Source organism: Nerophis lumbriciformis, linkage group LG02, assembly GCF_033978685.3.
Source record: "Nerophis lumbriciformis linkage group LG02, RoL_Nlum_v2.1, whole genome shotgun sequence".
Taxonomy (NCBI): Eukaryota; Metazoa; Chordata; class Actinopteri; order Syngnathiformes; family Syngnathidae; genus Nerophis; species Nerophis lumbriciformis.
This window is the reverse complement of record NC_084549.2, coordinates 27,311,428-27,333,949: the sequence shown is the minus strand read 5'-3', so window position 1 is coordinate 27,333,949 and position 22,522 is coordinate 27,311,428. Positions and strand designations below refer to the sequence as shown.

The window sequence follows — 22,522 nt, the reverse complement described above, 5'->3', positions numbered from 1 at the left end:
AACTCCACGAAGCTCAAACACCTTAACAATATATATATATATATATATATATATATATATATATATATATATATATATATATATATATATATATATATATATATATATATATATATATATATATATAATCACACAAATAAAACGACACTAGATGAAAATACAACATCCTTTCTTAGTGAACTGAGTGTGACAAACAAGTTATAATCTACAAGCACCAGTTAAAATTGCTCAAAATAAAAGCACACTGACGTGTTGAGCTTCAAGTCATGCTACATGCAAAACCTTGCAAATCACTGGTAAGTATACATTCGCAAATAATAAGACATAGTCAGGAAAATGATGACCACTCACATTACCTATTATTTGTACACCGCATTCCAAAGACAAAACAAAACAAAACTCAGATATGGCTCCTCCGTTTTATTTTGAAATTTTCTGTCACTGTGTGACTTCTAACTTTCTACTGGATTAGACTGAAATGGACAGAATTTACGAGTTTCCTGTACTCTTCTTCATTAGGCGTGTTTACCAGAGGTAAGTTGAAGTTGTTATCCTCTTTTTACTGAGTTACGTGTTCGTGTAGCAAAATAATGGTTTAAATACAAGAGTAGACGTCAGGTATTTCACTTAAAAGCTATTCATGTATATTCGACGCTCTTATGTTGTGGTCAGCAGAATGCTACGGCAACTCCACCTGGACAAACGACATTGTATTTTCTATATTTACATCGTCAAAATAGGCTGGGAGTCAAAACTCGTATTTACGTATTTACTCTTAAGTCGCTATCTTTGCCACGTAGCGGAAGAGGAGTGACTAAATTGAAATAATGTGGCACATATTACTCTAGAAAATAGGAAACAGAAGGAAGTGGGCGGGATTTCCGGTAATCGAATTGGGACAACCCTTTTTTGAGACTTTCCTTAGTGGATTGCACAGTACAGCTGAATTGTACATATTCCGTACAATTGACCACTAAATGGTAACACCCGAATACGTTTTTCAACTTGTTTAAGTCGGGGTCCAGGTTAATCAATTCATGGTACAAATATATACTATCAGCATAATACAGTCATCACACAAGTTAATCATCAGAGTATATACGTTGAATTATTTACATTATTTACAATCCGGGGTGTGGGATGTGGAGGGGGTTGGGGCGGGGGGGTTAGGTTTGGTTGATATCAGCACTTCAGTCATCAACAATAATATCATCTGAGAAATGGACATTGAAACAGTGTAAGTCTGACTTGGTAGGATATGTACAGCAAGCGGTGAACATAGTGAGCTCAGAAAGCATAAGAACAAGTATATACATTTGATTATTTACATTTGATTATGTACAATCCGGGGAGGTGGGATGTGGTGGGGGGATGGTGTTATTCTAGGGTTGTAGTTGCCTGGAAGTGTTCTTTTAGACAAAATACGCACCCTCAGTAACAAAGTACATAGTGCACACATGAAGTGTACTTACCAAAGTATGCCATTTGAGGCACAGCCATATTTCACATCTTTGACATTCAAAATTCTTTACAGATAAAGCTATTTGTTAAGAGTATTTTTCTGGCAAAATATTACATCAATAAAATAAAATTACCTAACTATTTTAAAACCTTTTAAAGAGATTGTGCATCTCCATAGCCTGATACTTAGTTGATTTAAGTCTCCACCAGTAGCATATTAGACAGAACAATAACATTTTAGAATCTGTGTAATTATTAATAGAATAAGATAGGCATCAACGGTGCAGAATGTTTAAAAGGCATAGAAATTTGTAAAAGTAAAACAAATGTATAACATGAATATTTAAAGAGCCACATAAGTATTCTAAAAGGACAAAGTATATGGAAGCCAAAAAGCTGCAATATTATGGTGTGTGTGTTATTCTAAATATTGGATATAATTAAATTGTTGTTGCGTTTTCATTGGAAACATTCCATAAGGCGGTGCCATATTTCCATGTGATGTGTCATCACTAGTGTGAATTTTCCGTCACCTAACACAAAGCATATTAAATGGTAAACGGTCTGTATTTATATTAATATATTTTACTACAGTGCTTTACATTATACATAACATTCACCCATTCACACACACGGAAGCTGTCATGCAAGGCGCTAACCACGACCCATCAGGAACAAGGTGCCCAAGGACACAAACGGCCGTGACTTAGATGGAAGAAGCTGGATTCAAACAAGGAACCCTCAAGTTTCTGGCACGGCCGCTTTAAGATGTAAATCGGTATAGCACATAAGGGCATTAAGATCAACAATATTATTTGCCACATTAAAAAAAAGATTTAGACAGCTACACAATCAGATGTATTCCGATGATTTATGCCAGTGGTCCCCAACCTTTTTGTAACTGCGGACCGGTCAACGCTTGAAAATTTGTCCCACGGACCGGGGGGGTGTATGGGTTTTTTTTTGTTTTGTTTTTTTTAATCATGTGTGCTTACGGACTGTATCCCTACAGACTGTATTGATCTATAGTGATATATAATGTAGGAACCAGAAATATTAATAACAGAAAGAAACAACCTTTTTGTGCGAATGAGCGTAAATGGGGGAGGGAGGTTTGTTGGGTTGGTGCACTAATTGTAAGTGTATCTTGTGTTTTTTATGTTGATTTAATCCAAATTAATTAATTAAAAAATATATATCCATCCATTCATTTTCTACCGCTTATTCCCTTCGGGGTCGCGGGGGGCGCTGGAGCCTATCTCAGCTACATTCGGGCGGAAGGCGGCGTACACCCTGGACAAGTCGCCACCTCATCGCAGAGCCATATATATTTTTTTTAATTTTATTTTATTATTTTTTTTCTTGTTCGGCCCGGTACCAATCGATCCATGGACGGTTTTGAATAGGTTTTCTCCTCCACCATTACATTTTACAGAAGTAAAATAGCAATAGAGTCAATTAACCAGGGGTGACTGTAACATACATCAACATAGGACTGAATATAAACAATTCTTTTTTTCTGTCAGAGCAACCAGGCCTGGAACACACTACATCAGCTCATATTGGAAACGGTGACTATCCAATGTTAAAAAATAAATTTAAAAAAACAGTGGTTAAAGACTAACCAGTTTTTTACCTGTGGAGTTTGCACTCTGTTTTTTTTTATATTGACCTGTTTTACAATGAATCATAATATTGTTTTGTAAGTTTATGTATTTTTTCAATGTCTGTTTTTATGGTGACTGCCCTAGGACAGCAAAATTTAGCCATCTCAGCCAATTCTGGCATATTTACCGTGATACCTTTGCTCATGTGTTATATACTGCCCTAATTAAATAAAAACAATGTCATTCTATTATATGAATGAAATAATACTCAGTGGTTAATAAATAAGATACGATACTTGATGTAGCTTCTGAAGTATTTCCGAAACAAATAGTGTGTCACAATTGCGCAAAACTTGGGCAAGGCAAAAACACCAAAACGGGGGGCCGGCGTGGCTTGGTTGGTAAAGTGGCCGTGCCAGCAATTTCAGAGTTCCTGGTTCGATCTCCAGCTTTGGCCATCCTAGTCACGTCCATTGTGTCTTTGAGCAAGACACTTCACCCTTGCTCCTGATGGGTCGTGGTTAGGGCCTTGCATGGCAGCTCTTGCCATCTGTGTGTGAATGGGTGAATGTGGAAATAGTGTCAAAGCACTTTGAGTACCTTGAAAGTAGAAAAACGCTATACAAGTATAACTTATTTCCCATGTACCAAAAGTTACACCATGAAGTCAGCGAACCATTGACTAAACATAAACCCTCCTGGTGAATGATCAGAGGCAGGCGAGGCCTCTGATCATTAATCAAGAAGAGCAGGTGTGGAGAACAGTGCTCAAAAACAGTGGTGAAGACAATGCAAAACCAAACCAAAACAGAAAGCGGAAATGTTGGATAGAAAGAAACACTAAACTAAACACCGAAAAAACACCCAATAACTGTCACGCAGATTATGACACTATGACCAGGGTGTACCCCGCCTTCCGCCCGATTGTAGCTGAGATAGGCTCCAGCGCCCCCCGCGACCCCAAAAGGGAATAAGCGGTAAAAAATGGATGGATGGATGGATGACCTATCTTGTTTATTTTATAGTCCCAGTTCTTTTTTTTTTTGTTCATTTCACATATAATATATTAATCAAGTATTTCACAAAAGGGAGTACCTGTGTTTTAGCAGTTTTTGTTACAGTATCTTCTTAATGGACAATACCTCAGAAATAAAACTTTAGAGTAGTTCCTGTACAGCTTGTATAACAGTATAGATGAGGCGTCCCCAAACAACGGCCCACTACAACCCACCACCATCCAAAATCCGGCCTGCGGGAAGTCCCAAGTTAAAAAAAAATATATATATATATACTGTCTTATCTGTGTTGGCCCTGCGATGAGGTGGCAACTTGTCCAGGGTGTACCCCGCCTTCCGCCCGAATACCCCCCGCGACCCCAAAAAGGGACAAGCGGTAGAAAATGGATGGATGGATGGATGAATATATATATATTAAATTTATGGAAAAAAAATGTTTAATTATTATTTTTTGGAATCTGTCCTTTTCTAATCCATTTTCTACCACTTGTTACTCTTGGTGTCTCCTAGCCGCTCAGGCAAATCATCCATACATTTTCTACCGCTTGTACCAATGCGGCCCCCCGAGTCAAAAAGTTTGGGGACCCCTGGTATAGATTAACTGTTAACTTATGGGATGGTGCAGATGGTAGAGCAGCCATGCCAGCAACTTGAGGCTTCAATGTTCGATTTTCAGCTTCCGCCATTCAGCAACTTGAGGTTTCCAGGTTTGATTCCAGCTTCCGCCATCCTAGTCACGGCCACCGTGTTCTAGGGCATGACATTTCACCCAAATTGCTCCCAGTGCCGCTCACACTGGTGTATGAATTTGAATACCGGTACTGTATACATGTTGCTGATTGTGGTTATAGAGTGTACAGGGTCACATTTGTGGGCCACACCTTTCTTTGCACTTCTATATTTTTTATATTTTTATATATTTACACATTGTTTTTCTTGCATGCACACATCGCACTGCATGGAATGGCCTCAATCGCGTTACCCTGCGTAATGACAATAAAGTTGATTCTGATTCTAATTCTGATTCTGGTGGTGATCGGAGGCACCATTGGCGCATATTGGCAGCCACGCTTTCGAATAAGGGGTCACCAACGCGGTGCCCGCGGGCACCAGGTAGCCCGTAAGGACCAGATGAGTAGCCCGCTGGCCTGTTCTAAAAATAGCTCAAATAGCAGCACTTACCAGTGAGCTGCCTCTATTTTTTAAATGTTATTTATTTAGGAGCAAGCTGGTCTCGCTTTGCTCGACATTTTTAATTCTAAGAGAGACAAAACTCAAATAGAATTTGAAAATCCAAGAAAATATTTTAAAGACCTGGTCTTCACTAACTGACAAAGAAACAGATAACAAATTTGGTGTCCAGTTCAAAGTGTGACATGATTTATTTAAAAATTTGAGAGTTGACTTTTGTATTTTACATGAGTTATTATTTGTACAAACATGGTGCAAAGTAATTCATGATTTGTTAAAAAATGTTAGTGGTTAGTTAGTTAAAATGGGACATTGTGATTTCACAAGACTGTCTTAGAAGTGATCATTTGAAAATGTTCAATTTGAAAAATGTGCACTTAGAGAAAATATAAAAATAAAGTGTTGCATATTGATATTTATCTGTTTCTATATATATTTATTGTGAAAAATCATTAAGATGATCAGTGTTTCCACAAAGATAAATATCATTAATTATTAATAATAACATAGAGTTATAGGTAAATTGAGCAAATTGGCTATTTCTGGCCATTTATTTAAGTGTGTATCAAACTGGTAGCCCCTGCGATGAGGTGGCGACTTGTCCAGGGTGTACCCCTCCTTTCGCCTGATTGTAGCTGAGATAGGCTCCAGCGCCCCCCACGACCCCAAAGGGAATAAGCGGTAGAAAATGGATGGATGGAAACTGGTAGCCCTTCGCATTAATCAGTACCCAAGAAGTAGCTCTTGGTTTCAAAAAGGTTGGTGACCACTGCTCCAAAGCATGTGTGGCTCCAAATGTAGCTTACCACCATTACTATGTGAATGTGGACTGAATTAACGATGGGTTCTCAATTTGTCAAGTGGTTTCAGTGTTTAGAAAAGTGCTATATAAATCCAATACATTATTATTATAAGGCAGCACGGTGGAACAGAGGTTAGTGCATGTGCCTCAAAATACGAAGGTCCTGAGTTCCATCTGAGTTCCAGCTAGGGATCTTTCTGTGTGGAGTTTGCATGTTCTCCCCGTGACTGCGTGGGTTCCTTCCGGGTACTCCGGCTTCCTCCCACCTCCAAAAACATGCACCTGGGGATAGGTTGATTGGCAACACTAAATTGGCCCTAGTGTGTGAATGTGAGTGTGAATGTTGTCTGTCTATCTATGTTGGCCCTGCGATGAGGTGGCGACTTGTCCAGGGTGTACTCCGCCTTCCGCCCGATTGTAGCTGAGATAGGCTCCAGCGCCCCCCGCGATCCCGAAGGGAATAAGCGGTAGAAAATGGATGGATGGATAGACAAAATGACCTGGTCTTGGAGCTGTATGAGTGCTGTCAGCACTGCGGACTTGCGTTTCATTGAGGAAAACGTGAATGTATTATTTGGCAAGGATCCCATCCTTTGGTAAACATTGCTGTTTTGCAATATATTTACTGTGAGGTGAAATAACTTGTGTTTTCAGCGATTTCGACAACAATGGCTCTGTGATGACTTATTCTCTGAGTTGTAGTGCCATGTTATAGCCAAGTTTTTTCTTCTTCACCACAGTATTTTCCCTTGAGAAAAAAAATGATACAATTTCTACACTGATGTCTTCACCTGGTTTGGGGATTATGGTTCCACCTATTGGTGTAACATGCTCCTGACAACCTGTCGGGCATTTTTTGTAGATTTGTCAACGTGGGGCAAGAAATATGAATAAATAAAATACATTGATATATAGTATATTGATGATTTTTTTTTGTTTGTTTAAAAAAAACAAAAAACTCTCTAATCTGTACATGTGAAAGTAAAATGATTACCCATTGAAGAACAATGTTTCTGTTGATTGCAAACGTTGCTATTTCAGAGCAACAATGTAAGTGCGCCAACTTGTGATCCGAGTGATACTTCATCTTTATGTGAAGTATAGCTACAATTAGTTTTTCATTCAGATGTATATTGTTTGTAACATTATACATACTACAAGTCACAATACTATGTATTTTTGTGACACTGTATTATCTGTAAGGATTTTCACGATGTAATTGTCTTTGTAAATTACTCACAGTATGCCACAGGAGTTGTGTAATGACCTGATTATACTATACACAGGCATACACATTCAGTTTGGTATTAGCTCTTTTTTTTGATGTTCTGCATTGACCATAAAGGAGGTGAGTGGTGAGGATCAACTGTAAATGATTGATGAAGACTGAACTCTTGGATTCATTTAGGAGAAACAAGCAGTAAAGCTTGCAGGGCAAAAAGCGCTGGATGACTGAGTCTTTGCTCGCCAAAAATGAAGGTCCTACAAAAAGACGAGATCAAGATTGCTGAGAGTATTCTACGAAAAGACCTACCCAAGAGTTTTCAGGTCGACTGTTTTTATTCATAATTGTCATGTTTTAATGAAGCAATGCATTCATTATTATGCCTGGTGCTCCTTTTTCTGTCTTTGTAGGTCTATGGATTATTATATGCTTACAACAGGAACAAACCTAGCAATCTAATGTTCATTGTTGATACATGGCCTGATTTTAAGGTCATCATTTGCCGACCTGACCCTGAGGTATCCCTTTCAAAATATGTTTGTCTCTTCCCCCCGTTTTATTCCTGCTGGTCCTAATATATATATTTTTTTTATTCCACAGAATAATCTAGCCTTGGAATTGGCCAAAAAGATAACATTTTATTGCAAGGATGAGCAGATTTTGAAGAAAATGTTATTAAAGGACGAAGTAGTTGACTGGAGCAGTTATTTTATTGTTGGAGGTAAAAAAAAATATAAAAAAAACTCAATAGACAATAGCAACATTAAATCCAGTTATGCAATAGACATAAGTGTACATGTATTTAGAAGTAGTGTTTTGCTATTGAAAAGTAGATGAAAGTGGTCCCTGTACAGTAACAGTTCTATTTCATTACAGGCATTGACAGCATTCATACCCTCACGCTCAAAGAGGTTGCATCTAACAGACAAGTCAGCTACAAACCTATGGTGTCTGCACATCTTCTGTATTTGCCAGACCATAGCTCTCTGATCACGCCAGTATTTGACAGGTTGGCAGACTATAACGCAAACACATGCACACAGACATGAGGGTTGCCGCATGCCATCGTGATCAAAGAAAACAGTGAGAAGAGACATGTTTCAAGTGGACCTAGAAAGTGATTTAGCCCTTTTTGAATTGCAGTGCAACACACCAAAAAGCAACTGTTTGAAGCTCATACCTCATAAGGCAAACACCTAAATCTGAACCATTACCATTAGGGGTCTCAAAAAAAATTTGATTTTCGAATGAATCACGATTCGTATTTGTGACTATTCCTAATTAATTAAATAAAAAGAAAAAAAAAAGATTGCCTGAGTGTCCAAGCACTTGATGAATATCCCGTATCTGCTGTACAGATTCACATTAGAAAAGAGAAGTATGGTATACTTCTCTTGTTGCCTTATTTGTATTTAACATTATCAAATGTTTGAGTACAATTGTATTAAACAAAACCAGTTTTCTTTTAAGTATTATATACATTTATCAGAGCGGTTTGCCTATTTTATGGAGGAATGTAGTTAATCATCAAACTGGCACCCAATCTTAATAAAAGTATTTATTTTGACTCAAGAATTGTTTTGAATTGAGAACCGATTCTGAATGGAATCAATTCGTCTAGTCCCCAAAGATTCAAAGTCCCAATTATCATGCATCAGCAAATCTTGTGAGACTTTTTGTCATTGAGGAACTTGCACAAGTGCAAACAAAGTGGCAATTCCTTGCATTGGCATTTTAACCTCCTGAAGACCAACTGCAGTGGAAACTTGTATTTTGCATAACAGGGCTATTTTTTTGTTAATGAAATTGTAAACTCTGACAAAAGAAATACACCAAAAATTAGAGTTTAGAGTTTTATGCTACCGATTCTGATAGGTGAGATCTGCCGATGCCATGCATCACATGTATGAACTCTAAATTTTTCCATTTACACTTAGTGTTATTGACAGTTTAACAACATCATCACATTTAAACAAGTTCCTTATATTATTTTATTACATACAATTGTTTGAGCAAAACGAATTAAACACAATAACTAATCGGAAGTAGAAACTACTACATACTGCTCATATAAATCATTTGGTGTTAGCCCTTAAAATCCTCCTGCGTCCAGGGAATAATTTTGGGTTTGTAAACATTAACAAAAACAACAATGGAATTATTTCTGCCAGAATAAAAATCTCGACTTAATCACTCTGGTATTGTTCATATACTGATACTAACCTTGGTATCGACGCCAACAATTTATGGATCACCCCACCCGGCTCTTACGTGTCTTGTTTTGACTGCAGCAATGCTGACTTATTATCTATACTAGACTCATTACTTTACTTGTTACTTTCCTGTTAATAGTTGCTTACTTTCTGCTGCAACATGATTCCATCTACAGTACACTTCTTAAAGTTTACTAAGCCATTATTTATTGGTGTTGTTTCAAGCTAACTTAATTTTGCTAGCTGTAACATGTATAGCCTTGTCCTCCAGTGATAATGCTACTTAAGATACTAAGAAGTGCAGTTTATTTGCCATAATGGAGGTGATTATAAGCTTAAGGGAGTGGCTCAACACTGGGGACGGAGAGATATGACTAAATGCTTGTCAGCCTGGGCACTAAAAATAGGTATTAATGGGCAATGGCAATCACAAACATTTTCACGAAATTCGGGACATCTCAATCAAAATAAAATGTCCACATGAGAGGATGTTGGTTCTCAAATTAAGAATAATAGTAAAGGGAGAAGTTCAGGTCCCTGGTCCTTAGCTTTCTGGAAATGTGACCCCTAAAACTATTTAGTTGAATAGCCCCGATCTAAAAGATAAATGTCACATGTCTTCAATGTGACATAAACCAGAAACTGTACTTTACTGTAACACCATTTTCAGTACATGTTGTAGTTTTTCCTAGCTTAGTTTTCATTTAGTTCACAATCAATCTTTGAATAAAATATTTTAAAATAAGCCCTGCACATACCGAAGTATAAGCTTATGTATCTTGTTTTACAGTGCCCTTGAATCAAGGGTTTCACCTCTCAGTCCTTCCCATGTTGACCTGGTGAATCAAACCTGGAAGTTTGGAGGAGATGAACACGGATACAACAAAATTAAAGTCCAGGTCAGCAACATGCCTTCATGCTGCATCACTGATGATCAGGGTCGGCCTGTATCATGGATACTTTTGTATGAGTACATGGCAATGGGCATGTTGTATACTCTGCCCGAGCACAGACGAAAAGGGTATGCCAAAGTGTTGGTCTATACCATGGCCCAGACACTCCTTAATCAGGGTTACCCAGTGTTCTGCTTCATTGAGGAGGAAAACACGGTCTCCTATAAGCTTTTTAAAAGCCTTGGCTTTATTGAGGATCCCTCATACAGAATACTCTGGGCTCAGTTGAACTTGTGATGTTGAAAAGCGGCAAAATTGTCTGCACCAAGGGTGACTTAAATTAGATTAATCTGAATTTGTCAACCAAAGTGCCAACATCTTCCCCAGTCAGCACTCATTAATGTGTTTTATCTACTATAATAAATACACTGATTAAATGCATGCACCTGGGAATAGGTTGATTGGCAACACTAAATTGGCCCGAGTGTGTGAATGTTGTCTGTCTATCTGCGTTGGCTCTGCGATGAGCTGGCGACATGTCCAGGGTGTACCACGCCTTCCGCCTGAATGCAACTGCGTAAGGCTCCAACACCCCCGTTATCCCAAGAGGGACAAGCTTTAGAAAATCGATGGACGGATGGATGGATGAAAAAGCCCCGCCCTGAACATAGCCACACGCTACCTAGTGGCAACAGGAATCACTTTTGGCACATGTAATAATTGCAATATAAGGTAGTTCTTCACAGCCCAAACGTGGCAGTTACAGACTACATAAAGTACACGATAAATTCAACCATGACTTCAAGTTATTTTGTTCAGCTTGTGGTAACCCCCTTGAGACTGGGCTAAGCTCCTTTATATAATTGTATTCACCTGTTCCACTTTATGGTTATTATATTGAGATCACCAGTATAACTTCACCAATAACAATAAAATACACGTGTAATTTATATATTATCGAGACATACTAATATAGGTATGATATATGTTTATTGTACTTTGAGCATTAATATTTTCTTACTACACTTTCACTTGTATGCATGTAACATTGTATCAGCATGATTTAAAGGCAATCCTTTGTAACCCAAATAATCCATCTGTGTGATCAATATACAAATAAACTTGAAGCATTTTGATTACTCTTCTTTTTTTGCATTACATTTACAGCTTTAGCTATTGAAACATGGTGTACTTAAAATTAAACTACCCAAAGTCCTGATATGAAGAACACCTTACAACAGTACTCAATTTATACACAAGAAAATTGATTGCAAGGTTCAATGTAGAACTTCTTCACATAATAATCAAAAATGATTATTGTTTTTTTGGTATTGGTCACCACTCTGCGAGTAGATTACCACAAACAGCCATTTTAATATAATATACAAAAATAAAGCTTTACTGTGTACACATGCCCAGTGATTAATGAGATTGTTCCACACTACTAATCAGTGGCTATTCTAAATGCATTACATAACACAGACACACTGACAGAAATAACAAGCATTTATTGTAGTTTTAAAACCTTATTGATGTTTACAGGGCTATTGCTTTGCTAGTGACTCATCGGTCAAGGTTAATTGAATCTTTGAACAAAAAAAAGGCACAATAAGCATTAGGAAGTTATGTTACATGTGTTACTCTATGAATATTTAGACATAATTATGTTCCTCATGCCACATTATTGGGATAATATCTAAAACATGTTTCAATTTTAAAAATGTGAGACATCTTTAAAGAAGTATGTGTTTGCCATTCATCTTAAAGTGTAGAGAAAAATAGGGCCAATAACTAAAATTGGTCATTATGATTGAGTTTTTGTTCAACAGCCTAAAAAAATTGACTTGTCCATGGAGTTTACCTTCTGTCCGAAGAAGCGGAAGAGACTTCACTCGATCTGAAATAAATAGGGAAAATGCCGTTGGCAGACACCGACACAAATGCGAATACATAGACACATTTGATAACCATTACTTTTCATAATAGAAATAAAAAGGAAGACTCCAAAATAATCACACACATTTTGTCACATGATACAGCCATGTTTAGTAATCAAATGTTTAATCATAAAGTGCCTCTGTTGGTTGCAACCAAATAGCGCACATTTTGCTTCAACCGACTAATTTGATTACTATACCCATCCCTAAATGAAAGACATGAAGTGAATTGATATTATAACCTGCTTTCTATTGTATTTTACCTCTTTTCTCTATACCCTTCCAGGCGAATCAACCACTTTTCCCAATATTCTGACATCAGCTCAGTGTTCAGTTTGTGTGCATGTGCTGGTGAGCCATCCTTGTAAGCGACAACAATGAGGCCATTTTCCACCTGAAAAAAAAGTGTTTGATGAATTAGTAATCATTTATTTAATCATTAGGTTTTTCACAGAAGTGTCATCATTTTAGTTTTTGGACTATAAATTATTTTGTGATACGTAAAATAAAAATATCAATCTACAGTGTTCCCCCCACCTTGCCAATATACTTGTGGCGGTGGGGGCGTGGTCAATATGACATCATCATATAATTTTCTTAACAGTCGATGATGCATATATTTTCTTTAAAAAAGGCTAAAAAATGTAAATACATTTAAAAACAAATTTGTGTTAGCGTTAGAGTATTATCATTTTTTCATATTGTTTTGCTCTATGTTTATACAGGGTCTCTGCAGGTTTCAACATGTCAAATTTAAGACTTTTTAAGACCATCTTGAAAATAATTTAAGACCATTTCACATCCATACGGATAAAATATACAATGACAAAGTAAATTCAGAGGTCCAGAATTATTTTCTAGTATATTAATTCATTTACTGCTCTTTCACATTAAACTAACTAAATACACCAGGAGCTTCTCTAGTATAAACTAATCGTAACAGCCAATTTTCAGATTTGTCATAGAAATGTTTTCTTGCAAAAGGTGCAGTGTGCTTCATATCAAGTGTTTTCATATAACATCAACATCAGCAATGGTAGAGGAAAGCACAACAATATATTGTCTGTGAAAGAGACAGATAGCATCTATGCTAAAGCTAAATAGTGAACTTTGGTAATGTTTTTTCAGCAGTCAGAATTGAGCAAACCGATAAAAACATCTACAGTACAACTGTATCTGCACAAAGTTGTGAAAAACAGTGTGCAGACAGAGTGATTGTCTAAAAAGAAAGAAGGCGATTATGGCTTGCAAGCCTCAAACAGAATTTGGATGTGGATAACATTCAAATTTGCTCAGCTCATTTTGTATCTGATGTGTATGGATATATTTTTACCTGTTTTTTGTGACTTTTTTGAAAACATATTGCTCATACACAATGATTAGTTTTTATTTAGGCATGACAAGATGACATTGGCAAATCTCCATTGCTTTCCTGACCCCACAATAAGATGAGTGTAAACACTAAACAGGCAACCGCTTTTAATGTCGGTTGCTGTATAAACTTGGAGAAAAGATTAGGCATGAGAAGCTGACTTGAAATTATTGGAATTAATAATAGAAATAATATAAGAGAATTATGTTTTTTTTTATAGTTTTGCTGCTGAGTACACTACCACAGACAAATTAGCGTGTGCGTCCTGTATGTAATAGTATGATTTCACTAGTAAACATCTCATATTGATCTCCTTTGGCAATTGGCGCTACTTAACCCACATAACACTCCTTTGGGGGGGTTATGTTTATCTTTGTAAAGTTGTGCACGTGTTTGAGGCGTTTCAACGTCTTTTGACACGGATTTATCCTGGATTTTTTACTTTTACATTATCATTCCATTCACTTTCACTCCAATGTTTACAAACGCTTCCCTCCTCGATGGCTGCACATCTAGGTACTAAACACTTCATATGTTTCCATCCACAGGCTTCAACCATGCATTAAATTGATCGTTCAGGAGACAAAAATCGTTCAACTTTTACTTACCAATTTTATGCAAGTAATTTGGTTTTGCTGTGGGCTTTCGTTAAGTTTTCTCCGCTGCAATGCTAACTAAGCTGTCAAAATACAAACAAATTCTGACCGGACTGCACAGTTAGTTCCGCTGTGTAGTTAGTTACGTTATAGCGTCCTCAAAAATCAAAACATTTCAAAGCGAGACTGAAGTTTATACATGTTTAAAATAAAAGTAACGTCAATATATTTTTAAGACCTTTCAAAATCGTATCTAAGACCGTTTATGAGATTTTAGGAAGATTTTAGATATTTTAAGGCCTTAAATTCAAATTATTGGATTTAAGACTTTTTTTAGACTTTTTAAAGGGGAACATTATCACCAGACCTATGTAAGCGTCAATATATACCTTGATGTTGCAGAAAAAAGACCATATATTTTTTTAACCGATTTCCGAACTCTAAATGGGTGAATTTTGGCGAATTAAATGCCTTTCTATTATTCGCTCTCAGAGAGATGACGTCACATTGTGACGTCACATCGTGACGTCACATCGGGAAGCAATCCGCCATTTTCTCACTTTCGTCGGTGTGTTGTTGGAGGGTGTAACAACATGAACAGGGACAGATTCAAGTTGCACCAGTGGCCCAAAGATGCGAAAGTGGCAAGAAATTGGACGAAATTTGTTCAAAATACGAGGCTGTGGAAAAGCCGACGAAATGGTCAGTCGTTTGTTCCGCACACTTTACCGACGAGAGCTATGCTACGACAGAGATGGCAAGAATGTGTGGATATCCTGCGACACTCAAAGCAGATGCATTTCCAACGATAAAGTCAAAGAAATCTGCCGCCAGACCCCCATTGAATCTGCCGGAGTGTGTGAGCTATTCAGGGACAACGGACCTCTGTAGCACGGCAAGCAATTGCGGCAGTTTGTTCCCGCAGACGAGCGAGCTAAACCCCCTGGATGTCTTGGCTCACACCGTCCCTTATGCCACCGAAGATGATCACGAGAAGAATACCGACCCTAGCTTCCCTGGCCTGCTGACATCAACTCCAAAACTGGACAGATCAGCTTTCAGGAAAAGAGAGCGGATGAGGGTATGTCTACAGAATATATTAATTGATGAAAACTTTATTCATTACTCGCGGTTTTACGTAAATTATTATACATAAACTGTGTTTACCAATAATTTAGCTTAAAAACTTTCTTTTTTTTTAATCATTCGAGTACATTCGGGTAGTCTTGTGTAATGCAGTATTTTGTGTCTATTTAGGTATGGTTAACCTGAGTGCTGAAATCGTGGAAAAATATATGTTCTTAGCGCGCCTGAAATGGGCTGTCTGCACTCTCAAAGTGCATGTTGTTGCCAAATGTATTTCATATGCTGTAAACCTAGTTCATAGTTGTTAGTAATTATCTTATCAGACAGTGTTAAGCCGCTGAAATCCGAGTCTGAATCCGAGCTAATGTCGCTATACCTTGCTGTTTGTTTGTATTGGCATCACTGTGTGACGTCACAGGAAAATGGACGGGTGTATATAACGATGGTTAAAATCAGGCACTTTGAAGCTTTTTTTAGGGATATTGCGTGATGGGTAAAATTTTGAAAAAAACTTTGAAAAATAAAATAAGCCACTGGGAACTGATTTTTAATGGTTTTAACCCTTGTGAAATTGTGATAATGTTCCCCTTTAAGACCCCGCGGATACCCTGTTATAATTGTTATGGTTGTTTGTCTATCTGTGCTGATCCTGTGATGAGGTGGCGGCTTGTCCAGCGTGTACCCTGCCTTCAACCTGAGTGCAGCTGGGATAGGCTCCAGCTCCAATTAATTTTGCTTACTAGACAACATTAGACAGCTGTAAGTAATCATAACGAGCTGGGGTCGCATTGTACCAAAAAAAAGAGATTAGCATTGTCATCTGAAGAGATAAACAAGCGTGTTTGTTTAAGCAACTTGTTGAACTAAAGAAAAGTAAATACAGATTTAAATGGTGCACTATGTTAAGTTGTTTATGAGTGTGTTTACTACATTATCGGTTAGTAACCGTACCTTGTTTGCAATATTATTGCAAAGACTTTCAAAATGTGCACTTGCTATACTTACTGTCACCGAGTTTTGAGCAAATCAATGAGTTGCAGTTCAGAAAACATTTTAAAAATGTTCCTGTATGACATACCCACAACCAAATTGCATTTGTATCCAAATATTGGGGTATTTTCTTAAGCAAATGTTATTCATGCAAGCAAATAATAACCAGTAGTTAATCATGATTAATCACAATTCTATAGTGTGATCAATATGCTTAAATAACCACTTGATAGCCCTAATATAAGTCCATTCATACAATATATTACTTGAATTTGTTTTTTTGTAAAAGACCCTGATATTTAATGTGTGGCCATGCGCCACGATCAATTACATGCAGGGGAAAGAAACCCTGATCTAATCACTTTAGTATTGTTTATATAATGATACAATACAGACATCAATAGTATCGACATCTCAATTGATAACCCCTACTTTACATTAAAGTTTTACCGGATAGCTTCTTCTGCTTAGCCTCCAGTGATGATTAAACTTGTAAGAAACAGGTTATTTTTACGCTATGGTGGTGTGGTTTAGAATCTCTGGATAAATGATGAATTATTTGCAGCTTGCTTTCAAATTTGAGCGGGTGTTCTGACAAGGCACGCACCTTCCTATAATTCATGCAACTCCTGCATGTGCGTAACACGGAATATGGAAATGTGATTGTGTCCACATGAGCGTGCATCCTTTTTTAATATGGCTGTAACGATTGATCGATTTATTTTCTTACATTTCAATTATATCAATCTGTGCTCTGCAAGTTTGCATTCCGGAAGATAGGGATTGATCCAAAATCGTTTTAAAAGGGAATTGATCGATTGTATAGTTACTACAAAAAGGAAACAATTGGGTTTAGGGAACACCACACTTTATATGAATTGTAGCACTTTAAAAAGTCTATTTGCCCGTCTGTGACGTCATCAAAACAAAAATAACGGATAGATACGGTGGTCAAGAAAGGTCACAACAAACACAAACGCCACAAAACAATATAATAAATTACAACACACACAGAAAAACGTTGATCGACAGCAAAACTGCAAAAGCTGCAACAATCACAAATGATACAACACAATAACATAAAGCCACAACACAACTTTAAGCCACAAAAGACACGACTGACACAATGTAAGTGACAGCGGAGCAAATTTCGGCGACGCACCAACTTACGGAACACAATATTATGTGACAACAACTGGCAGCCAAAGAAAAAATAATTTTGTCAGAAACAAATACAAGACATGGATGAAGGAGGCTATGGAAATTAGGAAGCAAAGGGCCAAAACCATCAACAGGAATGAGGGATCATATGCTTCAGCACAACCGAAACACTGTCATCAGCAACACCAGGGAAAATAACAGATACATGACCGGCCCGGGGAACTTTATTTAGCAGGTAAATCTACTGTTAACATGTTGCTGACTGTAGGTTTATTGAAAATAGCTTGAATGTTGAAAATATGAGCAGAAAAAGTCTCCTCTTGTTAATTCAACCAAAAATGTTAGTTGCACTTTATTCAAATACTAAGTGAATGCATTGGCCATTAATTGTTGGTTTATTTGCTTGTTTGTATCCATAATTCATTTATACATAATTAACTTAAATAACAGGAATATAGGAAACTTTCCCTGTATTGTCCAGTAGCCAGTATTTACTTAAGTATTCACAGTATTTCACAGTCAAACTGTTTGATTGTTTTGCTAAAAAGTTACTGAATCGATTTTCAGCTCACTGAATAGTTTCGGATCGGATAGTTCTGAAAAAAAAATCAGATCTTCCCTGAATTGTATTGGCAACCACAAATATCAAATTGTTAAAACAAATCGTTACACAACTACCTTTGAAGGAACCCTTTACGTGAGTACAATCGTTAGCTTTGTAATACTCGGACACAGTTTCTGTTAAGATCAACTGAGCATGGTAGCTCATTAGTTAAAAAAGGCAACTATCAGTCCTGGATCCCATCCCATCGTCGGAACATTTCTAATTCATTAATTTTATTTATTGGAAATGCAGTTAGGTGGATTGGCCCGTCTATGCGACGTCAAGGCTTGGTTAGCCCAGAATTTTTTAATAATGAATGAGGGAAAAACGGAAATTTTAGTTTTTGGTCCGGCCCTCACTGACTTGGGACCATTGCAAAATTATGTGCGTCCCAAAGTCACCAGCCTTGGCGTCACTATAGACAGCGATTTTAAACTTGACAAACAAGTCAATGCCGTTTTAAAATCGTGTTTTTATCATCTTCGTCTTTTAGCAAAGGTAAAACCGTTTTTATCTTTTAACCTTTTTGAACAAGTCGTGCATGCTTTTATTTCAAGTCGCCTGGACTACTGCAATGCACTTTATGCTGGCATTAGCCAAAAAGCTCTCTCCCGGTTGCAGTTAGTCCAGAACGGGGCAGCACAACTTTAACATGGGCCAGGAGACGCCAGCATACAACCCCAATCCTTGAGAGTTTGCACTGGCTCCCTGTTCATTTTAGAATTGATTTTAAAACCTTGCTGTTTGTTTTTAAAGCTTTACATGGACTGGCACCTCATTATATCTCAGACCTCATCCAAACTTACAATCCTGCGCGCGCTCTGAGGTCCGAGAGCCAGCTCCAGCTCGTGGTGCCCAAGACGAGACTTAAAACCAGGGGAGACAGGGCCTTCTCTGTGGTCGGCCCTAAACTCTGTAACACTCTGCCCCTCCATGTCCGAACTGCTCCCACAGTGGAGTGTTTTAAGTCTCGTCTTAAGACCCACTTTCATTCTCTGGCTTTTAACACTACGTGAGTTGTGTGGTCCTCTGTTGTCCTCTGTGTTTTTAAAATTTTGATTTCTATTTACTGTTTTAATTGGTTTTACCCTTTAAAATCGTTTTTAATCATATTTATTTTATATTGTTTTTAATTGTGTTTAATATTGTTGTGCAGCACTTTGGAAACATTTTGTTGTTTAAATGTGCTATATAAATAAAGTGGATTGGATTGGATTGGATAAGACAAAATAGTTGCTGAAATGTGAGAGGTGTGTTCAGTTTTGTTTATATGAATAGAATATACAGTACTACCTGGTATTTGTAGTTGCCATCATTGTTCAAGGCTCCTGCATAGGCCGCCACTTGAATGGGATTGTCGTATGTGTTGCCCAGGAATGGTTTTGGCTTCTCTGAAGTCTTCCAGTCAATAACACAAAGAACCCCTCTATGGACAAAACAGCTTATGAGTGGATCCAACCAGTAGACAATGTTTACCAAATGATGATACTCACCTGTAGCGTGCCACACAGTCAACTATTCCCAAATAGTTAAGAGCGTCATGTTGCACAGTGCTCTCGATCACTCTTACAGCACTGACGTCTTCCAGTATGTGAGATATGCTCTCTATGTATCCCAACACCTCCGGTGGATGTAGTTCATGTTGTTTGTCTTTCAGAGTTCCACCAGACATCAGGACTTCTTCCACAGCAGAATGGAACAGTTTTCCTTTCCTAAACAAGTCTGGTTAAAACACAATTTGATTAAACGGAGCACAGTGAGCATATTTCTCAGAAACAGGCTCAGGATCTTTCTGTGTGGAGTTTGCATTATCTCCCCGTGACTGCGTGGGTTCCCTCCGGGTAGTCCGGCTTCCTCCCACCTCCAAAAACATGCACCTGGGGATAGGTTGATTGGCAACACTAAAATTGGCCTTAGTGTGTGAATGTGAGTGTGAATGTTGTCTGTCTATCCGTGTTGGCCCTGCGATGAGCTGGCGACTTGTCCAGGGTGTGCCCTGGGGACGGTGTGGCGCGGTTAGGAGAGTGGCCTGAGGGTTCCTGGTTCGATCCCCAGCTTCTACCAACCTAGTCACGTTCGTTTTGTCATTGAGCAAGACACTTCACCCTTGCTCCTGATGGGTCGTGGTTAGGGCCTTGCATGGCAGCTCCCGCCATCACTGTGTGAGAATGGGAGAATGTGGAAATAGTGTCTAAGCCAGTGGTTCTTAACCTTGTTGGAGGTACTGAACCCCACCAGTTTCATATGCGCATTCACCAAACACTTCTTTAGTGAAAAATAAAATTTTATTTTTTTCAAATTCAAGACAAAATTATATGTTTTTGGTAACACTTTAGTATGGTGAACATATTCTAAGTAACAAGACTTAATTTAGAGTTATTTGGACACTAGGGAAACATATTCTAAGTAACAAAGACTTAATTTAGAGTTATTTGGTTAGGGTTAGGGTCAGGGTTAGAGGGTTAGGGTTATAATAAGGCCATGCCGAATATGGCATTAATATCAATCAATCAATGTTTATTTATATAGCCCTAAATCACAAGTGTCTCAAAGGGCTGCACAAGCCACAACGACATCCACGGTACAGAGCCCACATAAGGGCAAGGAAAAACTCACCCCAGTGGGACGTCGATGTGAATGACTATGAGAAACCTTGGAGAGGACCGCATATGTGGGTAACCCCCCCCCCCCCCCTCTAGGGGAGACCGAATGCAATGGATGTCGAGTGGGTCTGACATAATATTGTGAGAGTCCAGTCCATAGTGTAATAAGTACTTAATAATGACTAGTTAAGAGCCAATGTTACTAATTTGCATGTTAATAAACAACTAATTAATGGTGAATATGTTCCCCATACTAAAGTGTTACCAAGATTTTTTACTGGTGCATAAAATGAACCTGGGCATGAACATCACCTTGTTCAAACAACAAATAAATAAATGATAAATGGGTTATACTTGTATAGCGCTTTTCTACCTTCAAGGTACTCAAAGCGCTTTGACAGTATTCACACAGTCACCCATTCACACACACATTCACACACTGATGGCGGGAGCTGCCATGCAAGACGCTAACCAGCAGCCATCAGGAGCAAGGGCTGAAGTGTCTTGCCCAAGGACACAATGGACGTGACGAGGATGGTAGAAGGTGGGGATTGAACCCCAGTAACCAGCAACCCTCCGATTGCTGGCACGGCCACTCTAACAACTTCGCCATGCCGTCCCCCACAAAACCAACACAGTGCATAAACTCACAACAAATGACACACCTGCAAATCAGTCAGCTGTTGCCATAGCCGTAATACAACGATAGGGAGAAGTTTGTATTTACACGATGAGTCGGGTGTGTTTTGACCTCCGCCGAACCCCTAGGGTTCGATTGAACCCAGGTTAAGAACCACTGGTCTAAGCGCTTTGAGTACCTTGAAGGTAGAAAAGCACTATATGAGTATAACCCATTTACCCTGCCTACCGCCCAAATGCCCCCCGACCCCAAAAAGGATAAGCGGTAGGAAAATTGATGGATGGATGGATGGATATTCCAAAGCCTACTTTTAGTGTATTCTTTAAAGCCTTCCTCGCCCAGCTCTGCCACCATCCTCCTCTTCCATCTCTCCAGGTAGAATAGCTGCTCTGATGAAAGTGTCGCCTGAAGAATCCTCGTCACACTTGGCACTGACGACCTGCCTTGATCCCGATTCAATACAATCCGTAATGGAGGTCCTGACTCGAGATCATCTGTTTCTGGAGTGTCCTCACAGTGTAAGAACGGGTGCTTTATCTTAAGGAGCCTCGTCTCTGGTCTTGACGGAGCCTTGACGACTGGTCCGAACATGTGCTCGTCCTCTTCTTGAATTGTCTCTGGTGTCCGAGGAGTGACCCTCGCAGACGTAACAGACTTAACGAGAGAAGAGTACCGCTCACTGTCCACGGAGCTGTATGGACTCGGCCCTCTGCGGGAGCTGGAGCGATGACAAGCTGACAAGAAGCCGAAAGGGAGGGTGGTGTACTGAAGCACTCGGCTAGAAACGCGTTTAAGAATTAACATTTTTGCTACGTCAACACACCATGTGTTATATTCGATTGTTAAAGCGGTCTATATACTTGCTTTCATATTGCAGAACTTGTCTCAACATGTTCATTTTAAGGTAATCCAACAGCGCGCCATTGAAGTTTTCTTCTTCTATTAAGCTGGGTACTAGCATGCACACTGTTTCAGTGTACTTACGCCACCTTATGGCGAGGTTGTTTTTTTTCAATTTGCGTCATCTAACAGCTGGGAATTGTAGTTGTCATATGACTAAAAAAACTCTGTTTACTATATATTGTAAACTACATTACCCACAATGCTAGACGCGTCGTTAAAATA

General features: G+C 38.5%; 2 protein-coding genes across 3 annotated transcripts; one reads left to right on the top strand and one right to left on the bottom strand.

Annotated features, from left to right (window-relative positions):
• Positions 1–277: 277 nt before the first annotated feature.
• On the top strand, positions 278–11,639 carry LOC133606300 (glycine N-acyltransferase-like protein 3). The gene is made up of 7 exons (XM_061960078.1): positions 278–296; positions 473–534; positions 7,486–7,625; positions 7,713–7,820; positions 7,903–8,023; positions 8,179–8,311; positions 10,306–11,639. Exons 3-7 carry the CDS (start codon positions 7,551–7,553, stop codon positions 10,703–10,705), a joined length of 837 nt encoding a protein of 278 aa, XP_061816062.1. The 5' UTR covers positions 278–296; positions 473–534; positions 7,486–7,550; the 3' UTR covers positions 10,706–11,639.
• A 257-nt stretch (positions 11,640–11,896) lies between these two features.
• On the bottom strand, positions 11,897–22,384 carry mgme1 (mitochondrial genome maintenance exonuclease 1). Of its 2 annotated transcripts, XM_061960056.1 has the most exons (5): positions 21,706–22,382; positions 19,648–19,876; positions 19,448–19,580; positions 12,609–12,739; positions 11,897–12,305 (listed from the first exon to the last, which is right to left on the bottom strand). In XM_061960056.1, exons 1-5 carry the CDS (start codon positions 22,199–22,201, stop codon positions 12,266–12,268), a joined length of 1,029 nt encoding a protein of 342 aa, XP_061816040.1. In that variant the 5' UTR covers positions 22,202–22,382; the 3' UTR covers positions 11,897–12,265. The 2 variants fall into 2 exon arrangements, with proteins under 2 accessions (XP_061816040.1, XP_061816049.1); XM_061960065.1 differs by lacking the exon at positions 11,897–12,305 and having other exon boundaries at positions 12,605–12,739; positions 21,706–22,384.
• Positions 22,385–22,522: the final 138 nt, after the last annotated feature.